The sequence below is a fragment of the Eucyclogobius newberryi genome, unplaced genomic scaffold, assembly GCF_026437365.1.
Source record: "Eucyclogobius newberryi isolate DKJ021-1_F unplaced genomic scaffold, fEucNew1.0.hap1 SCAF_1, whole genome shotgun sequence".
Taxonomy (NCBI): Eukaryota; Metazoa; Chordata; class Actinopteri; order Gobiiformes; family Gobiidae; genus Eucyclogobius; species Eucyclogobius newberryi.
In genome coordinates, this window is record NW_027315723.1 from 21,918,485 (window position 1) to 21,939,608 (window position 21,124).

Genomic DNA, 21,124 nt, shown 5'->3' on the forward strand with positions numbered 1-21,124 from the left:
ATAATCTTGTAAATGTGGTAATTAATTCAAAATTTCGGTTTCCATCGCGGGGATGTCACGATATTGTCATTTTGTGTGGCGATATACTGTAACGATTATTGACTGTAAAATCCCTCACTTTCTTTCATTCTAACACAAAAGTCTGTGACCAGCTTTATGAAATCAAACTTTCTGAATACAAAAGTAAATTTATTTTAATATTAACTCGATTTAAATGTCTTTGTTTTGCTTCTAAAATTGTCAATATTATTTGATTGTCCTTAGGATTAACTGAACAGTCGTGAATTTAAATGATAAGAAATGTTTTATTTGTTTAGTCTTTTTGGTTTGTTTTAGTGATACTCTTGACACACCACACGCATCGCTTTTTAGTAAATAACAGAAAGAAAAGATTGGTATTGTTTTTTATCTGATTGAACATAATCTGTCAAAAAGGTCCATTTAAAACTTTGTCAAATATGTTTTTATAGCAGTATTCAACATGGTTATCAATATTTGTTCTTGTCTTTACAAAATATATATAATTTGTTATAGGCAGCAAGAAATTAAATAGAACAAATTGGTTCACTTTAGTTTAATACATTACTTCATTACAATTCTGAAATGTTTTAAATGTGGAATTATAAAGTCTACATTAACAAAGATGCCAAAAATAATAATTAGTTAAATCGTACATTACGTAACGCGGCTCTACAAAAGAAGTATATTTTTCTAGCGTCTAATCTTTCCGTTTCTTCAGGGTCACGAGGATGAGGTGTTCGTTCTGGAGTCGCACCCGTTCGATCCCAGAATCCTCTTCTCGGCGGGGCACGACGGGAACTGCATCGTGTGGGACCTGTCGAAGGGCGCCAAGATCCGCTCCTACTTCAACATGGTGCGTCCACCTCGCTCTTTTGTTTGGTTGGTTTAAGAGTGCACTTCCTGGTCGGGTGTGGCCAGACGTGACATGACGCGTTTTATTTTGACGCGCAGATCTCACGTTTTCTGAGGTCGACATTATCCCATTATCAAATCACATTTCTACCATCCAAAAGTCGGAGTTGAATTTAAAAATAAAATGTTATTCTAAATAATTTTCTTGGCTTCTTAGAATATAGGCCCTATTCCCACCTCTCTACATAATCTACATCATTTTAGTTATCAATGCAAGACATTGAAAATAACTCTTATTATACTGCGATGTACAAAAATACCTTCAATGTCATAAACTAACCCAGACTGACAACCTCTAAGAAAATGAATCCTCTCGTGACCAAACAAGTCGGTTTGATGAACTTTATTGAGTCTTGACAGGAACACAAAGTGTGCAATGAATGAAAATGTCTTATTGAGCAGCTTAAATTTGGCCACAGTGATTTGATCCAACGGCGCAGTAATTTTTCCCACGCTCGAGCGCAGCTCAGATCATCGGGAAGTAGCGTCCTTACAATGCGATCAGAAGAGAACGTGTAACTCCTCACAAGCTGGACATGTCCACATGAGGAGGACTTGTGCTACTTAAATGGCAACGACAAAATTATTCTGATATAATCGGTCAAGACGCGTATTCTTCATTTCCTCGTTCGAACACGAGTTCAATGAATGGGAGGGCGAGCCTAAGCCACGCCCAACCCACATCCTTCATGTTGATCTCATGAATCTAGGAAGCCGTGAGTTGCGAGAGTTTTAAAGCTCTGACGTTTGGACGAACTCGGGGTCGTGCAGAAATGGTCGGAGGAGATGCTGGTGCAGAATTGTGATAAAATGTAAATATGATTATATTTCTGTGATGTATTTTTTGTCTGCATAATAGTGATATATTATCTGCATCATTAGTCTAAGAGAAAAACGGTATGTGACAAACTGTGTTTGTGAAGGTGTCGTAAAGATGGAGCAAAGAATGTTTATCCTAGGGAGGAGGGTAACACCCCAGGGGAGAATGGGTAAAACATTCACCAAGGCTTATCTCTAACGGAAAATACCAGCTGTTGTAAACGACAAGTGCCTTGATGTGAAGCTGACCAATGAGAAATGTGACCCGCCTATTCCATAATATCTAATAAAATCAACCTGCATGAGAAAAACGTTGTGAGACGAAGGAGGGTCGCCAGGCTGCTTACAACAGCCTGAGTGACCCGGCCCGGCGTTTTCTCCCATGCATGCCACACAAGTCTGATATTTCTGTGTTGTTTCCTATTCTAAGTTGAATTGTGTTCTCTGAGTGTTAAGGAATAGCATTGGTGTATGTCTCATTCCATGACAAGAATCCATTTTAATTTTAATTTTTATTGAGGTTTTGGCCAAAAAAACATCGGAAAATCCGCGAAAACAGGAAAAATATATATATATTTTTTTAGAATCTGTTTTTGACGTCGGCGGACTCGCGAAACAACTTATTAAAAACACTTGCCTAAGTGGAAAAAAAAGATGTCTGCATTATTATTTTTAAAGGGTCTATGATGGGTCGGATGACTCCCTGAACTAAAATGCAGTTACGATAAATATATTTTGAATTGTGCTAAAAAAAGAAAATGGCACGGATAGCACAGGTTTTTTTTAGGTTTATAATTGTTTCACTCCCTGTTACCCAGCAAACACTGGGCCAGAACTCGTCTAATGTCACAACTTGTTTTATTTGACAAATAGAATTATATGAGCAACTTTAATTTTGTTGATTTAATATTTAGAGTCAAAAAAAGTTATTTCTTTGTGTAAATTATACATAAACTTTGGCTTGGAATGAGTGTATCTAGTATGATGTCACTTCTTGTCATTTTCTCCACAAATACCTTCTCAATTGGTGTAGAACTATAATTTATATGTACAACAGGTATAAATACACCAAATAAAATCAAAATTAGAAAATGGTAAAAATACTGTCATACTCACTTTAATCACTTTAGTTACTCAGGTTCTTTATGGGATCAGTTTGGCTCGGCTTGTTTTAATATTTCCCCCCCTGTACAGATATATTGTATTAACAGCTCTGAGGATGAAAATGAGACGGCCGTGTTCTGTCTGCATTTCTTTAGAGAGCGTTATATTCTCTGAAGCAGGAAGTGTGCTCTTAGCGTGCTAATGTTTAGTAGCTTTACAGCAGTGGAAAAACTCTAGTCTCTAAAGGTTGTGTCTGTTGCTTGCGTTTTGTTTGTCTGCTGCTTTTCTCTTGTCTGTAGCTTGTTTCTTGTCTGTTTCTTTTCTGTTTTTTTGTCTGTTTCTTGTCTGTTGCTTGTCACATTGGACTCGTCTGTTGTGCTTTTTGCGTTGCCATTTTTTAGAAAGTCTGGCTCTTTACTTTAAAACAAGGGCCAACATTTTACACAATGGCGACAGTCAGACATATTCCAACCTTTATTTGGTTTAAATGTATTCAAACAGTCTCAATAGTCTACTACTAAAATGGTAATTAAATACAGCCTTAGTACTAAAACTATCATTGAAACTAGATTCTCATTTGTAAAGTTGATACGGGGGAATAATAGGACAAATTCCAGCATTTTCTGATTTAGTTTGAGAACGTTCTGGATCTATTTTTGTACAAAACCACATGGACATTCTGTGCCTAAATAATTTTCCATCTTTGTTTTTTCGCTTCTGTGGAATTGGCCCATTTGCAGAAAACTAATAGCTTATTTGACTCACAACAATCTGATCCTTTTTACATTTCAAAACGTGATTTGTACATTTCTGGTCTCCATGGAAACGCATTAAAAGTCCACGCGTTTATCTATTGAGCAAGTTTTGCGTGGCGGCGAGCTCAGTGCTAATTATCAGTGCAAAAGGTGGGGCGCTCGTGAAAGAAGGATAATTCAGCCTGAAACAGTGAGAACGTCGTGGAACAGACTTTAACCACAGACGCCATAATTGACTTTCCTCCATCACTTTGAACCCTCCTTTTGTGAGCGATTGTGCCCACATTTCATCATTTGTACTGCAGTGAATGGAGAAGTGCTGAAACGGAAATGGATCAGATTTTCTTTGTCGCCAGGAAATGTTTCCTTTGTGTGTTTTGCTTTGAAATGCCTTCTTATAATTAACTTTTGACTAAAGTATGTCAGAATTATGAGAAGGAATTAAAATAGACTCTAAGAAAAACTAACTTATTTTCCTTGTATTGATCAATTTGGATGGATGGATGATCAATTTAAACATATCCAGGCCTAGTAAAAAGTCACAAACGTTGGCGCAAGTTAGTCTTTAGATGTCTGAAAATGGTTTTGGAACAACGCTTCTATTCATAATTTAGTCTGGAATAGTCCTTGTTTTGATCCTGGAACTGTCTTGGTTTGGTTAAGTTGTGGTTTGTGGCGGTAAAGTCCTGGTTTAGACTTTATAAACCAGACTTTAGGTTTATTTCCAGTCCTTTATTTCCAAGTTTAGTCGTGCCTGAGTTTGCGCGAGCCGATGAAGCCGTGAATCAGAGAACACAAACTGCAATATCTCATTTGTCGAAGGTGATGCTCACTACAAACTGATTGCATACGGTCTCACACGGTCTCACACGGTCTCACACGGTTTCACTACGCTTCTCATGTGTTACGGAGTTTGTTTACGGACGTATTTGTGTGTGTGTGTGTGCAGATCGAAGGCCAGGGCCACGGCGCGCTCTTCGACTGTAAGTGCAGTCCAGACGGGCAGCACTTCGCGGCCACAGACTCGCACGGGCACCTGCTCATCTTCGGCTTCGGCTCCAGCAGCAAATATGACAAGGTGAAGCTAACATCCACACTCTAAAGCAACATGTCTGCAGTTTCATGTCGTTGGAATGACAAAATGTGACTATAAAGAGTTCTTACAGGACAGGACTTATCAAAGAGGCTGAATTAGAGATGGGTCAATATATCAGTCGGCCCTGTGTGCACTTTTCATGGTTTGGCCTGCCACCCGACTCAAAGAAAGACATTTACCCCTTTTTTAAAGGGCACTGACGGCACAAAGCGCTCTTTCATGGGTTGTTGCGGTGGAATATGGTTGTGAATAAGTTTGTTGCCATTTCAAATCATATAATTTGGGGGAAATTATCCAAATAGCCCCAACAAATCGAATCTCTCAGAGCTCTCTATAACCGAACATTAAAGGCAATTGACAAGAACACTTCGTTATCACCATTGCAACATCCTAAAAAATGATTAGTTTTGACTATTTTATTTTGAAATCCAAGAACTCTTTAATAATGCTGCTTCACCTCCTTGAAAAAATATGTCCAACTTTGCGCTGAACAAACGACTCGATCGACCCGCTCCACAGCAGCAGAAACTGCACCGTCCCGAAAAGATCCTCTGCCTCCGCACAATGGGCCTTTTCTTTTTTAAAGGCGCAATGGACGATTTTTCGGCGATTTGAGAACGCAGGTGGAAGTGCGCATGCCACTCCCCCGTGCGGACTGATACAACAGACACGTGTGTTTGTTTATTAGCACAACGGAGCGCATCGCATCTCTCGTCTCCCGTAGATTTCTGTCCACTTCTGCGTCAGCTCGAACTGTCTTTCTCCGTCTTCATTTTGCCCCGTACACTGAGGGAACTATATTATGATAGATCCATGCGCTTAGGCACGCGGAAACGTGGGGACGAACCGCACGCGGCTGCAGGTGAGCGGTAGGTGCGTTTTATGATTGATACGTGGCAGGACAAATGATTTATCCATGCCACGAGGAAATATGATACAAAAAATTGCTGAAAAAAATCGTCCATTCCACCTTTAACTATCAGACGGTGGAGTCAACTTTCTCTTCTTTTCTCTTGAACAGACAGTCTGAAATTGTTTGTAGATATTTATAACTTCACTCAAAACTTGAAAAAGCACATCTTGATAATCAACGGTGCCGACATCAGCCAAGTTAGGTTTTAGCTGTACTTTTTTTTTATATCTATCTGAACTTATTTTGTAATTTTTAGATATAGTTTAGTTTTATAGTGTATTTTACTGCGCTAATGTTAATAATAAAATGTAACGTGCTGTAATTGTAATGAAATCTGTACTTTTATTACTATTGTTGTGTATTTACCGGCCCAGGGACTGCAGAGGAAAAGTAACAAGAGCAAAATCATCTTTTCTCTTGAACATTAATGAATTTGTGCATGGTCCCTGACAAATAAAGTCTAACTAAACAGTATCGACATTGGCCATGAAAGAAACAATAGCGGTTGATTTCTAGGCTTCAATTTCCATACAGTTTTAAATGTTTGCTTTTTAAATGAGGTTTAAATAATTAGACTTTTGCTGCACCACCTCATCTATGTGAACACGTAAAACTACCACAAATGTAACAGCGCGGGGGTTTAACGCATGTATTTTGCGCCTTCAGATCTCAGACCAGATGTTCTTCCACACTGACTACCGGCCACTGATCCGAGACGCCAACAATTACGTCCTGGACGAGCAGACGCAGCAGGCGCCTCACCTCATGCCTCCCCCGTTCCTCGTCGACGTGGACGGCAACCCTCACCCGCCGCGGTACCAGAGGCTTGTCCCAGGGCGAGAGGGCTGCAGAGAAGAGCAGCTCATCCCACAGATGGGCGTCACTTCCTCAGGTACCGGAGACGTGGGATCGTAAGAGGGTTTACACTGACTAGAACAGGACTAAACCATGCCCAAACCAGGACTAAACCATGCCCAAACCTGGACTAAACCATGCCCAAACCTGGACTAGAACGGGCCTACGGCCTGGACTAGAACGGGCCTACGACCTGGACTAGAACGGGCCTACGACCTGGACTAGAACGGGCCTACAACCTGGACTAGAATGGGCCCACGACCAGGACTAGAACGGGCCTACAACCAGGACTAGAACGGGCCCACGAACGGGCCCACGAACGGGCCCACGAACGGGCCCACGAACGGGCCCACGAACGGGACTAGAACGGGCCCACGAACGGGACTAGAACGGGCCCACGAACGGGACTAGAACGGGCCCAGAACGGGACTAGAACGGGACTAGAACGGGACTAGAACGGGACTAGAACGGGACTAGAACGGGACTAGAACGGGCCCACGACCAGGACTAGAACGGGCCCACAACAAGGACTAGAACGGGCCCACGACCAGGACTAGAACGGGACTAGAATGTGGCCCGCGGGCCGTAGTTTGGGGACCACTGCGATAACTGGTGTAAAGATAACACATAATCTCAGTGCTCGTCAGGTAAAGTAGAGTAAGAACCTAATCTGATCTCCTCTGCTCAGGCTTGAACCAGGTTGTGAGCGAGCAGGCCGCGGAAGGGCCCAGTCCCCTCGACACCATGATCCAGCGACTGCAGCAGGAGCAGGACCAAAGGCGAGGAAACAACGACACCGCGGCTTCCACCTCTGCGAACGCCTCCGCGAGCACCAGGTCCAACAGAGGTAGGACTGCTGCGCCGCTTTGGTTTAGTTGTAGATCTTAAAGTTTATATGACGGTTGCACAGTTGTTCTAATTTTGACTTCGTTTGGCCGCGTAGAATCTGTGGTACATATTTATCAGTTTTACTTCATTTAATTTGCAGTTTGTGAAGATTTTTCTTTTTTGAGGATGAGTTTAAGAATTACAGGAAGTGGTTCTGAGATTTAAAAGGAAATCCCTCTGTGTTTTCGATGGCTCGTCACATATTGATGGCATTATAGAGACAATTTGCAACTGATGAACATTCCTGACAGTTTAAATGATCATTTGACAAGATATACATACAACTGTTGTGTAGTTTATGCGGATTTTGGCTCTTGTGTGAAATTGTGTAATTTAATTATGTTCAGTACGTTTTAGTGTTTACTCGAATACTATTACACCAAATTAATGTATTTGAGCTTTTAACCACGTTATAACACCATCAGAAAGGTACATGGAGTTGTGTTAAGCTTCATTCACGCTCGTTTCATTAATTGTGCTTACCAGGTCATCTTCTCTGCTTCCCCTTGAACCTCAGAAAAGGCTAGCTTTCAAATTTACCAGATTCTCGTGCTGTATTTAAATCCATAAATCGTCACTAGACTCGTTCTGAGCATTTCTGCCTGAAAAAAAACACAATCATTACATCTTCGTGCTTGCATTAGCATGTCGGGGCAAGCTTTTGTTTATTTCCCTATGGTAATTCCTGCTGATATTGCGGGCTAACACAAATCCTGATGAGAGAATGCCTGACAGTAAGAGTTAAAGGTTAAAGTGAAGGTCCTCTGCATTTGACCCCACACCGCTGATTATAATCCGTCAGTAATACAAGCTTTTCAATGTACACACTACTTTAAGTTCTAAAACATAAGATGCCAACGCAAAGGCACTTGAGAGTGTGTTTACAATACCAATCACAATACAAACATAGCATAAATTATCCAAAGGTAGCCATCAGGACAGTGTTTTGACTCCATCTTGGCGCCGTTCTCATTCTTTGTAAAGACTAGTGCGACGTGTTTGACCTGAGCTCGTGGTTAAGTCCTGTCTCTCCACTCCAGGTTCGGTTGGTTCCCCCTCAGAGGTGCACTCTCCTCCGAACGTGGGCCTCCGTCGCAGCGGGCAGATCGAGGGCGTGCGGCAGATGCACAGTAACGCCCCGCGCAGCCAGATGGCGACAGAGGGTGACCTGGTCGCCTGGAGCCGCAGGGTCCTGGTGCCCGAGCTGGAGGACGCCACCGTCTGGTAAAGGCCAAACTGTCGATCTCAAACGCAGTGGCAAAGACTGTAGTCGACTGTAAAGACGCACGCTCATCGATTGACCCACTTAAAGGGGGCAAAAGCTCTCACAACTATTCTGTAGCTCCATGATCAGAGCTCGTATCTGGCCCAAAGTGCACTGACAAGACCACGAACTCACAGGAATGTACGCAATTACAAATGTTTGTACAGTAAACTACGAGTAAATAGTGTATTTATCACTAAAAAAGGCTGTAAAAAAGGCAGCTTCAAAACATAATTCAACCCCAAATCTCAAACTGACTGACTCAGTCTAGTCCTGATCTAGTCCTGATCTAGTCCTGATCTAGTCCTGGTCTAGTCCTGGTCTAGTCCTGGTCTAGTCCTGGTCTAGTCCTGGTCTAGTCCTGGTCTAGTCCTGGTCTAGTCCTGGTCTAGTCCTGGTCTAGTCCTGGTCTAGCCTTGTTCTAGCCCTGTTCTAGCCCTGTTCTAGCCCTTGTCCAGTCCATCTTTTATTCCTGTTTAGTTCTGGCATACACGCAAATACCTGGAACATTATTTTCAGTCTAATTGCTCTTCTTTTTCCATTTTAATCATTAGTCAGTTCAAACTAACAAATCTGTTGCCCTGGAGACAAACTGGGTGTGACACATTTCCTCCTCTGAACATGTTTGGTCCTGTAGGCGGCAGGTGAACTGGAGGGAGGCGAAAGGAGACGAGGAGATCAATATCTATCAGTCTGAACGCAGAAGACGTACAGTCCACTCAGGGTCCAAAGAAAACAAAGTAAGTCACGTCATTGAGACACAATCGTTTTACACGGTCACTCATGGTTCACTGCAATACGAACCTAAACATCTACAAAATTATTCTGTACAAATATAAACAAGACAGAATATTTCTTACTTTTGATATATAATATTAATATATTAATAATATTTTTCAAATATTGTGTTTTTAAGGTGAGACACTGCAGGTGAATAGGAAAAATAAATACATTACATTTTACTCTAACTTTGCGTTTTGTGTGTAAAAATGACAAAATCAACATATTTGGGACATGTCAATCTGAAAAAAGCCAGGTTTATCTTTGTTGACATATTAGATACAACAAAATTCACTGAGGGAATTTTTGATATTTTACTTAGTAATTGCGAAATCTAGATCTTATAGGTTTTTGTGTTTTTAAGAATAAGATGTCAACAAATCCCTTCTGTGGGATCTGTCAAAATCATGTTAAGAACAAGATAGTGAAGTTTGGTGTTTGTGTGCTGCTTTAAATCTAATCTTTGTCTCTGTGGGAGAAAAATGCATTTATAGAAAGTTACAATGTCACACAGAGGCAAGTTGATTAATGAAGTAATAAATCATCCTAGCTGCAGATCGACATTTTATTTACACACTTATCATTTAAGGAAAGTCTCTACTTCATTGTAATGTCTGTCTCATAAGCCTGTAGTAAAACTCTGTATTAACAATGCCTCCAGGTTCATCCTCCTCCCGAGTGTGTGCCAGATGAAGGGAGGCGGAGTCAGGGTATCCACGGTTACCACACGCGTGCTGCCGTGGAGGAGACGAGTCGACAGAGCGCCAACGACGAGGACGACAGCGCCTCTGAGGTAGAGCAGCCTCCGTTGCGACCGGGGCGCCGATCCCATGATCGTTTTGTCACCGAAACGATCATGAGTGTTTCAGCTCACGCTATTGTTGTTGTTATTTATCTTATTTTATTTTCCAGTCAGAGTTTACCGCTGCACTGGAGCTGGGCTGTGTGACAACTCAATCATGTCTTTCCCCCCAATATTGATCAATCTCGAGTTGGTTTTATTTTGTCTAAATAACAATGAATAAATATGACTTTCAATATTAATGTCTTGAACATCAACAAGACTTTTAATTAGAGTCAATTTCTTTACTGACAGAGCTGTGGACCTCGCAAGGCCCGAGCTGATCATTGACCTTGATTAAAATGTGTTTAATTACCGTATTCTCCTGAGTATAAGTCGCACCAGTCAAAAAGTACATAATAGAGGAAGAAGAAAATATATACAAGTTGCACTTTTTGGGGGATATTTATTTGATACAATCCAAGACCAAGAACAGACATTTCATCTTGAAATGCAATTTAAAATAATAACAGATGAGAGAACATGGTGAATAGGTGTACGTATGCTAACGCTAACACCTTCAGCTACATGAGGCACAGACAGAACTGTGGTAAGTGTCTGGTATGTTAACGTAACATATGAACAGTTATTCAGATAACTATAGCATAAAGAACATGCTAACAAGTTTACCAAAGCATCAGTTTTACCCCAAATCACTAAATCCATTGAATTCTTCTTCCTCTGTGTCACTTCTAAACAACTCCACAAACTCCAGAGGTAGAGGAAGTGCAGATTCTTCTTCTGCGTCGCTTAGAGCCTAGAGCGCCCTCTTGTGGTTGTCAGTGTGAAAATAAGGAACAAAATTACATAATAATGTGTTAATAATTCCCCATGTGGGACAATAAAGGAATATCTTATCTTATCTTATCTTAATATCACATATACATATAAGTCACACTATGAAAAAGGGTGCCGTCTACATTTTCGGACCTACATATGCATCTGTATAGATCAGACTATGCAGGAGTGAACCAGTATTTCTTTATTTATTTTTTTGGTTTTCTTCTGTTGGCGCCACTGGTTTGGCCACCGCTCACGTTGTTCTGCATCATGGTTTCGATTTCATATTAAATTTGACCTGCGCACTTTCACGCTTAAGCCAGCAGCGTAATCACAACAAACATGGCGGCGCCCGTGTCACCCGCATGTTTCCCCCGCTCGCCTTCGCTACCAAAATAAAGGATTGATTGAAATATCTTAAAATCGGGTTGATTGAGACGTTTTCCGTTATTGACTGTTGAAGCCTGACCCCTGGCGGTCACTGCAGGTCAAAAAATGGCGACCATTTGGATCTTTTTTTTTGCTCGGGTCTGAGATTTATAGGACTCAAATATGCCAACTAACTTGTGGAGTTTTATTTGTACGATTTCAAAATGTATTATCATGACAGAAGTGACGTCATAGACCAATACCAATCTTAACAAGTGTCGTCACGGGTAACATTTCAATCTCAATGTCAACACTTTTCGATACCACAATGTAAAGAAAACACAGAGAAAAACAAAAATAAGACTGCTTTATTTTTGTTTCATCGTGGTCTTGTAGTTCTGACCAAGCTCGAGATCATTCTTAAACTGTTCAGGAAAGATCACTTTTAGTTTATGCAACTGTTTTTATACCGTCAATACTTTCTAGACTTGGACAGCCTTAATCCAAGCTCTTATTATCCCTCAGTCTTAAGAGGATGCTGTGTTTTCAGGCCGAGGCAGAAGTGCGACAGGTGAACGGTCAGTCCTCTGAAGAAGAGAAGGAGGAGGACCTAAAGGAGCCGTGGCCCGACGACCACAGCAGTTCAAGGTGGACTTACACTTCACACATGAGCCAGTTTATGTCTCCACGCCGTCACTTTACAGTTATTTAAATACAGCTGCTTTAAAGACATGTACGCTCACTGACGTTTTTCCTTTCCCAGCGAGTGCTCCAGCGACTACTCCGACTGGACGGCGGACGCGGGCATCAACCTCGAACCGCCCAAAAAGAGCGTCAAGGTGAAAAAGAAGAGCTTCGAGGAGGACCGGGAGGAGAAGAAGAAAGAGGAGCGGAAGAAGGAAAAGAAGAAGGAGAAACCGGACAAAGACGGCACTTTACCAAAGAAGAGCAAACCGCCCAAGGAGAAAACCAAGGTCTGTGTTTCCCTGGGAACGAAGAATCAGAATGTTAACATAATATCAAACGACGTGTGTGCGAATGTTTCAAAGGAGTTTCTATTTAATTTTTAAAGACTTTTTAAATACATTATCGACTAAATAAAGGTTGCAACATGGAGAGTGAAGGCTTCAAGTTAGAGAATATTGACAAAGTACATTATTACTTTTTGGACGTTTTGATTGAATAATGCCACTGTTTTGGCGCCTGTAAAATCCAGATAATCCTTACAATCGATATAATTATGTCGACTGGTCACGATTTGCCCTGATAAAACATGTTTTTGTATTATCATGTGTTCACTGGAAAAACGACAATTGTAATAACAAAATGTGCAAAATAACTGTTTAAATCAAGTAATAATAATCTTAATTCGAGTATATTTTTACCTTCTTAAAATAAGATTTGCCAATGGAACATGCAGTTAATTTTAAGTGAACAAAAAGGCTTGTGTTTTTCTTATTTTGACTAATGAAAGACATTTTATGCTTCTTCCATTGGCAAACTCTATTGTTAAATCAAGCTAAATACTAGTTATTCACTTATTTAAGATTGTATTTTTCCAGTGTTGTGTTTTACGTAGAGAGCAGAGTTTCAAGCGCGTGGTAGAAGCAGTAAAAGTACCAATCGTGGGCCTTATAGTAGCAACAGGATTCACATGTATTTATTTTTGCATGCGTTTTCTAATGAAAAGCCCAATCTGTTTCCATTTGAGCACACATGTTTCCGACTGCGGTTCATCGTGTTTTCAGAGCTGCCTAAATGTGTCCTACATGTCTCTCCTGCGTCGTGAAATAACTCGTTTCTCGTCTCGTTGTGAACATAGCGCGCCCAGCTGCAGGAGCAGGGCCTGACTCTGGAGGAGTGGCTTCCCTCGGCCTGGATCACGGACACCGCCCCCCGCAGATGCCCTTACATCCCCCAGATGGGAGACGAGGTACCCTTGTGACCCCTGTGACCCTTGTGACCACACGCGTGCACGGCGTAAGAACAGGAGGGGGAGGAGTCAGAGGAGGGAGGAGTCAAATACAGGACGTAGTGTTGTCACAATGCTAAAAAAAATTATTTCAGGGAATAATTGCTTTTGTGTGAAAAACAGGGCGTGTACAGTATTATTACTATTATTATTACAGCTACTCACTACAACCAAAGACCAAATACGTGTGAATATGTCAATGTCCATTTTGTGCCTCAAAACAATCGAGTTCTGTTTTTGATATATTTACTAAACGTTCGGTGTCAAATGCCGTGTTTCTTTTCGCTTGCTGTATTAAATTGGCCGAGACAAAAAATAATAATAAAAAAATAAAAATAATACAAATTCTAACTTTAAAATACAAAGCTCTGTGTCTTGTCCACATAATATAATAGAGCCACAGCATAAACTCATAGAACCAGTTCCAGCACCACAAAAATAAGAACAAAATGCTCTTTTTTAAGACGATATAAAAACGAATTTTCATTCTTATTCTTGGTCTAAAACTGTCCAGGTCAGTTTTTCCCGTCGATATCGATACAAACGAGTACCCAGTTTTGATACTTGTTCTAGCATCGATCGGTCTCTTATTTTTAACACTTTTGAGCACTCAAGTCTCAGCTGAAGGACAATAAAGGACGATTCAAACGTGCAGGAATCGTCACTCAAAACACAACTTCTCCCTCTTGTGTAAATTGCTTACTACTGTCCAACAACACTTTCCAAGCGTCATGATTATCCACCGTGACGAGTTCATGAGCAACGTTCCGAGATGGAAATTCTGCTTAACAACAACAACAACAACAACAACTACAACACAAACAGCTAACAACACAAAGGCTTTAGAATTCGATATCAACAGCTCACAGCGGTCTGATTTTGACCGTACGAACTGCTTTAATGACATGTGCCTTATTATTCACCTTACCGAGTGAATATCTGTGCTGGGGCAAGGCTGATGTAACTTTTATTACGTGAAAACGATCTGGTTCAGCGACTTTTTAATCGGCAAGAGTGCAAGGACTAACACCGTAAAACAAAACAGACAGGAAACACGCCTTGTACCAGGTCATTTCGTTTACCTTTTTAATGTAGAAAACGTAGAGTTGCAAAACGCCCGACGGCAATGATGTTTGCACAGGATTTTGACTGTGAAGGTAATTTATCTATTTACTTTATCTGCGGCCCTTAAAAGGAGGGGGGAAACTGGAGCAAAGTGCATTGTATCCAGTGCAACAACCTTCACTTGTACTTCATTCATAACCCTCAGTCTATCACGCATGTATCGCAGTGCAGATATTACCGCTTTTGTGTTAAAATGACAGAATTATCCATAAAATAGGTTGTTTGCGGACTGAAATTGCACGTACAATTCACCCTAGGTCTGTTTTACAAAGCCTGTGACGTACACTGCTGTTATAAAAGCACATTTAGTGTTTCTTGACGTTTTATGGCATTTGATTGTCGAGTACAAGCCGAGTGAGTATAATTCAAGTGTATTTACTGCGTTTCCATCGTGTCGTTGCAGGTTTACTACTTCAGACAGGGCCACGACGCGTACGTGGAAATGGCGAAGCAGAAAAAGATTTTCAGCATCAACCCGAAGAAGCAGCCGTGGCACAAGATGGAGCTCAGGGTAAGGGCGCAGACATGTTGGCGTTTTGTTTTTCTCCCGCTCCACGTGTACTTAAAAGTCCTCTGTGTGTCGTGTTTTCAGGAGCAGGAGCTGATGAAGATCGTCGGGCTGAAGTACGAAGTGGGTTTGCCCACGCTGTGCTGCCTCAAGCTGGCCTTTCTGGACCCAGACACCGGCAAGCTCACCGGGGGATCCTTTTCCATGAAGTGAGCCGGTTATTTGTGGGCGAAATGGCCGACTTTTACCCTTAAACGTCCCAGAGTCGCATGTTTGATCACAATGAAGGTTACAGATGTCCCATATTTGTCCTCTTGAAGTGGCCGATCGATAAATCGATATTTGATGATGCCAATAGTAAGATTTGAAGTAAAGCTCACAGGTTCTCCTACATACTGTATTTATTGAGGTCTGCAGCCACATTTGTTGCTTAATTGCTCTTCTTTTTCCATTTTTATTAGTCGTTAGTCCGTTTACTGAGGCAAATCGGACGCACACAGGACAAACGGGGACAGAGCGTCACACACAGACTGCGGCGGTTTAGTAAAGACACATTTCTGCGACACTTTCACTATCGGATGGATATCGATATCTGGGGATACCGATATAGCCCGTCCTTGCTAAACTAACTATTGTTGAGCCGTTGATGGTTTTGGAGATTTGCAAACTTAAAATATCAGGGGCGCACTGCAGACAGTTTTTGACCTTCCACTCTGTGTACTTGGCCTTAAACCTCCTGCCGTGGACACAGTGAATGGATACTTTTTTGGAAGCGGGGAAAAAAAGCCATAACAAAGAAATTAATGATGCAAAAAACTCCTGACGACAAAAGACTGGACTTACGTTAAAACAGGAATTAGACTAATAGAAAAAATAACATTTGAACTTGATTTGGAAAAGGAAAGATTTGCCCGACTCTGGACTCGTTGGGACTGTTTTTTATACATGTTTAAATGTTTAGTTGATGTTTGTTTTGCTCTCTTGTCATGTTTGTTTTTGTGTTTTATTTTGAAGGGAAAAAACTCACAAAAACACAAATAAATGACCCCAATATAGGCAGAAAACATCTATTGTAAACTCTCAAACAAGGATATAAAGTGATATTTCTGCAACGTTATGGTCCATTCACATTTTATGCAATACTTGAACCTCAAGACATCTACACTCCTGACGCACTGTTACAATATCGTCTGGATATCGTTATTGCGAGATGTATCAACATTTCTGTCACTATTGCCCGTCCCCCACTGGAACATCATGACTGGACCGATGTTGAATGGATAAAACGGAAGAAAGACCGACAGATCATGTCACGAATCGACCGTAAAACCCGCTTTGAACGCCTTGTTTTGCCTCTCATCGCAGATACCACGACATGCCCGACGTAATCGACTTCCTGGTTTTGCGGGAGCAGTTTGAGAACGCCCGGCGGCGGCAGTGGAGCATCGGTCAGTGCAGCGCCGTTTTCGCCTTCCGTTTACAGCGTGTAACGAGCGGGACGGCGACGGGTTTATTTGTGGCGTTCTGTTGTTACAGGAGACAGATTTCGGTCGGTGATCGATGACGCCTGGTGGTTCGGGACCATCGAGAGCCAGGAGCCGTACCAGCCCGAGTATCCCGATAGCCTGTTCCTCTGCTACAGCGTCTGGTATGAGTTTACGACTTTACTTCCACACACGGGAAAAGATTTGAGATTACAATACTACAGCGATAACAAAAAACACATAAAAACACAAATGTTTTAGAATAATCTTGAGTTTTATTAGCTTTTATTACAGTCTAATGTCTAAAAATGTTAAGTCCTGTATCTAGTTTCAACACTATTATTGTTGCAAGGATTAATCGACTATATGTCACCTAGACTATACAGACTAAACAGTCTCTAAAACATAAACGAAAAAACCTTTTTATAACAAAGACTTTATTTAATCAAAATGTCATAAAGGAATAAACCGTTTCAGTTTTTTGTCAATAATGCACTTTGTTTATAAATATTCTCTCAAGAATCCTTCAGAAACCACATTTCATTGAAAAAATTAGTCTCAATGTTTAATAGAAATAATCGTTTGGCAAGTTGACTAATCTAAATAATTATTGTTGACCAGTTTCAGTGTTGATTAGTTCTGATTTCCAGTCACCAGTTTGAGCTTCTTCATTGATTATATTTTGATTTTTACCCCTGAAAATATAAAACACACTTTCTGATTTGACAACTTATTGAATTTCTTTTGCTCTGTCACCAAAACATGCGATTTATGTTTTGGTTCTTCATCTACATAACAAAGGGGCATAAAGAGGACATACTGGCAAGGGAGGGGTCCATCGTCTGTCCGTCTCCATGGAGATGTTATTGCTTTGCCTGGTCTGTTCCACAATATGGCATTAAACTGATCTTCATTGCATTTATTAAATTAGTTTTTTTGTTGTTGTTGCTAAAAACAGTCCCTGAAAAGGTTGCCTCTTCACACATCTGACTTTTAACCTGGAAATGGTTACGTTTAATGCCATACTGTGGAACATTTCTAGAAAAAAGTTTAACGTTTCCGTGGAGACGAACATCGGAAAAGTGCTTCTGAAAGCTGCCGTTGTTTCTCCGAAAGTTCACAAACGAATCGATGTTCTTTTGCTGTTTCGCATCGATCTTTTGCACCATAAATTATACAGTGCCCACTTTGCTCAATAAAGTACAGTTTGATTAAAATAATAACAGCCGTCGCCTCTCCACTTATGTGCTGCTCGGTGAGTCACATTTGAAAGAGTTTAATCGTCTCCAACACGAGATGGAGGATGTTTCCACTCACGATTTCGAGCCATTTAAATTCAACACAAGAAGGTCACCAAAACCGAGAGCGAGTGTGATGCTGTTGCAAGACATGACTGTTATATTGTCTCCTCCTTGTCAGCTGGGACAACGGCGACACGGAGAAGATGAGCCCGTGGGACATGGAGCCGGTCCCTGACGACGGTGAGTCTTGACCAACGCACTCATAAACCAGTTGAAGCATTAACTGTGGGGTATGTGCAGTCAGTGAGTGGTCTGATAGTGAGCTGTGACTGCCTTTTTACCTCTTTGTGCTCGGTCCCAGAGTATAAGTCGCACCAGCCAGAAAATGCATAATAGAGAAGAAAAAAAACATATATAAGTCGCACTGGAGTATGAAATCCGGTTGCAAGTGTGAAAATAAGAAATAATATCACATAAGTCGCTCCGGTGTATAAGTATTGAAGTTTAAACATAAGTATAGTCTGGAAAATACAGTATTGATATATGTGTCTTTGTTTAACAGGGACAGTGTACATCAATGAACATTACTGTAAATGTACCAGAATTTGCCAAAAGGCTATTTTCTCCTCCGTCTGCTTTACTTTACCCTGCAAACATCATAACTTCATAAATAAAGCCACATTTTGATTTCAGCTTCTTTATCCTACTTGCTAGTTTATGAAAAGCACAAAGAATAGTCCAGGCTCTACATTGTCGCTCGAGTCCACAGTTAAAGGTTGTGTGTGTGTTTTCCTGGTCTTTCTCAGCCTCGTTCCCTGACGAGCTGGGCCTGAGTGTCCCGCTGACGGCGGAGGAGCACCGGGAGCTGCTGTACGTCCCGGTGGAGGGCGAGTGGGGCTGCAGACCCAGAGCCGAGGAGTGCGACCGCATCATCAAGGCCATCGACCAGCTCTGCACTCTGGGTATGAACACAGCTCGCATTCAACTGGCTGCTCGTTTGCACATGTATAAGCCGTTAAAATGCAATGTTCATTAGTATTAGTTGTGATTTTGGGCTTTACAAAAATAAATTGAATTGAATTGTTAAGGTCTTATTCTGTATAACTATATCATGATGCTTAGTAGACATTTACCAGCACTTAATTTTTTTAACTCCTTTTTACTACTTATTATTATTACAATGTTGGGACATTTCTTAAAATTATAATGCTAAAAGCTAAATTTCATGTGGTACAACAATATCCTCATTACTAAAAGTATATTAGGATCATACTAATTAACATGAAAATAACCGCTTGTATTTCAATGTTTATTTACCGGTATGTTCTTACTGAAACAAACTTACTGTTCATGCACCTGCTCGTCTCCATGGAGATGTTACTACTTTCCCTGGAATGTTCCACAGCTCGCCATTAAACTTTCCCGTCCCCCATTTATTAAACTACACATGTTTTTAATTCAACGACTGCGCGCGCCTCTCCACAGACCCGACCTGTAACTTGCCCCGGTGGCGCCGTCCGCTTAATGCCGCACTGTGGAACATTCTCACCACGGAGACGAGCAGTGGGCGGACCCTCAACCAGAAAAGGTCACAGAGGGCCTTTTTAAATGGACAATGAATAAACACATTTAACACAAATAATCCACTTCATTCTCGTCCAAACTACACCACTTTTTTCATTAAAACGCACAAATCTGATCATGGGCTGTTTGAGATGATTAGACCACAATTTGATTAACTGCTCGGGCTCTTGGGTCATCGTTATTGTTGTTGCACTCTGGGTGAATCAAACTGAAGTCACTGGTTTCCCGTACTCACTGCTCTTGTTGTGATACAGGAAACGCACCAATCCAACTTTATTTACAACACACCAAACTTTATAACACTTTTTCACAGCATAATGCTAAAAGGAGCAGTGGTACGTTGGGTTCTTCTTGGAGAAAGTCGTGGTTTAGGGCTAAATCTGCTTTAGACCTACTTTAAAACCGTATCTGCTGGTATTTCAGGGCTAGAATAGTTCTGAACCGGTAATATTATAGTCCACACATCACATCCACGTCTAAACTGGGACTAGGTTTTGAACTGATACTGGACTAAATCGAGCTCAAACCAGGACCAAACCACTTCAAATTAAACTTGTCGCAATTTAGACGTGTAGAAATACTAAAACAGTGCGATTTCTTCAGTATTGATGCTCAGTTTTAGCACGATCTTGATCTTGAACAGAGCTCTTATAAGACCACATGGTAACGTTAAAAGAAGCATTTCTGGTCGTCTTTGTGGCGTCAAACTGGTATCGAGACTTTTTCTTAACAAAATTGAGTTTGAAACGTCAGTGTCATGACAACGGTGGTTTAGCTTGATTTGAGCCGTTTTGACCTGGTTTTGTTCTTGTTTGTTCCACATTTAGTTCACACTGTAGAGCTTGGAAAGAGCATTTCATTATCACAGCATTATTAAGCCACATTTTCTGTAAAACGATTGAGAACGATTGTGCTGAAGGACGTGGAGGCACTGGTGTGAATTCCTCTTAAATATGATGTCATTGTCACAACAAATTCAGACCTGCTATCTGCAATATGCTGTAATTGTGGAAACTGTACGGGCTGGAGCGCCCTCTAGTGACAGAAGAGGGTGAAAGAGTAAATAATAGTCTCCCTCTCCCATTACGCCCACGCATTCTGCCTCATTAGATCTGAGTTACTGACGCACAAGAAACGCTGCAGCTGCAGAGATCTAAGTGAAAGCATGATATTAAATGGAAGTTATAGTATGCCTTTGTATAAAAGTAGGACTGAATTTAACCTAACAATTATAAGTGTCTCATTCATCAGATATGTATTTCCATGTAGAAAGTCGTGAATCTGTCCGGGCAATAAACTCAGTGTTGACCAGACTTCCACACAAATTATATATTGTAGAGGTGTAGGATGCACTTTAATTAAGCTTTATTTGTACACTTTAAATTCACCACAACTGTTGCTGCTGTTGTGGACTAGGATTAACTGAAAAGCGATTAAATAAAGAAGCAAACGCATTATGTCAGTCTTAAAATGATTGAGAATGAGTTTTCCCCCCTGACCTGTAGTTCCAAAACGCAGTGCTACAATGACAGCAGAAATATTAAACCGAACACATTTTAAGGCCAACATTGTGGGATGAATGCACACTTTAATATCATGTTGGTCTTATTAGTTATTACGTGGTGCGGCGGTTACTCGTAGCGCGACAGGTTTCTGGGCCGTTCTCCTCCCTCCACCGGCAGGGGAACGGCGTCATCTGCAGTCCGGCTTCTCCAGGACGGTAGCCACGGGCATTCAACAGCTGATAGGCCCCCTCGTCTCTGTTCACCGTCCCAATTGCTTTATGGCTCTCTCAGCGGCTTCCTTAATCCAG

General features: G+C 41.2%; 1 protein-coding gene across 1 annotated transcript in view; it reads left to right on the top strand.

Moving 5' to 3' along the window:
- The window catches only part of phip (pleckstrin homology domain interacting protein), a 62,556-nt gene that overhangs the window by 27,999 nt on the left and 13,433 nt on the right, over positions 1-21,124 (top strand). The window contains exons 15-30 of the mRNA XM_072440149.1: positions 740-874; positions 4,561-4,689; positions 6,287-6,512; positions 7,164-7,322; positions 8,404-8,587; positions 9,265-9,367; positions 10,069-10,200; positions 11,948-12,045; positions 12,161-12,371; positions 13,220-13,330; positions 14,898-15,005; positions 15,087-15,211; positions 16,368-16,450; positions 16,539-16,650; positions 17,906-17,967; positions 18,534-18,689. Of these exons, the coding sequence (XP_072296250.1) occupies positions 740-874; positions 4,561-4,689; positions 6,287-6,512; positions 7,164-7,322; positions 8,404-8,587; positions 9,265-9,367; positions 10,069-10,200; positions 11,948-12,045; positions 12,161-12,371; positions 13,220-13,330; positions 14,898-15,005; positions 15,087-15,211; positions 16,368-16,450; positions 16,539-16,650; positions 17,906-17,967; positions 18,534-18,689 (2,134 nt within the window). The remainder of the gene's footprint in view (positions 1-739; positions 875-4,560; positions 4,690-6,286; positions 6,513-7,163; positions 7,323-8,403; positions 8,588-9,264; positions 9,368-10,068; positions 10,201-11,947; positions 12,046-12,160; positions 12,372-13,219; positions 13,331-14,897; positions 15,006-15,086; positions 15,212-16,367; positions 16,451-16,538; positions 16,651-17,905; positions 17,968-18,533; positions 18,690-21,124) is intronic.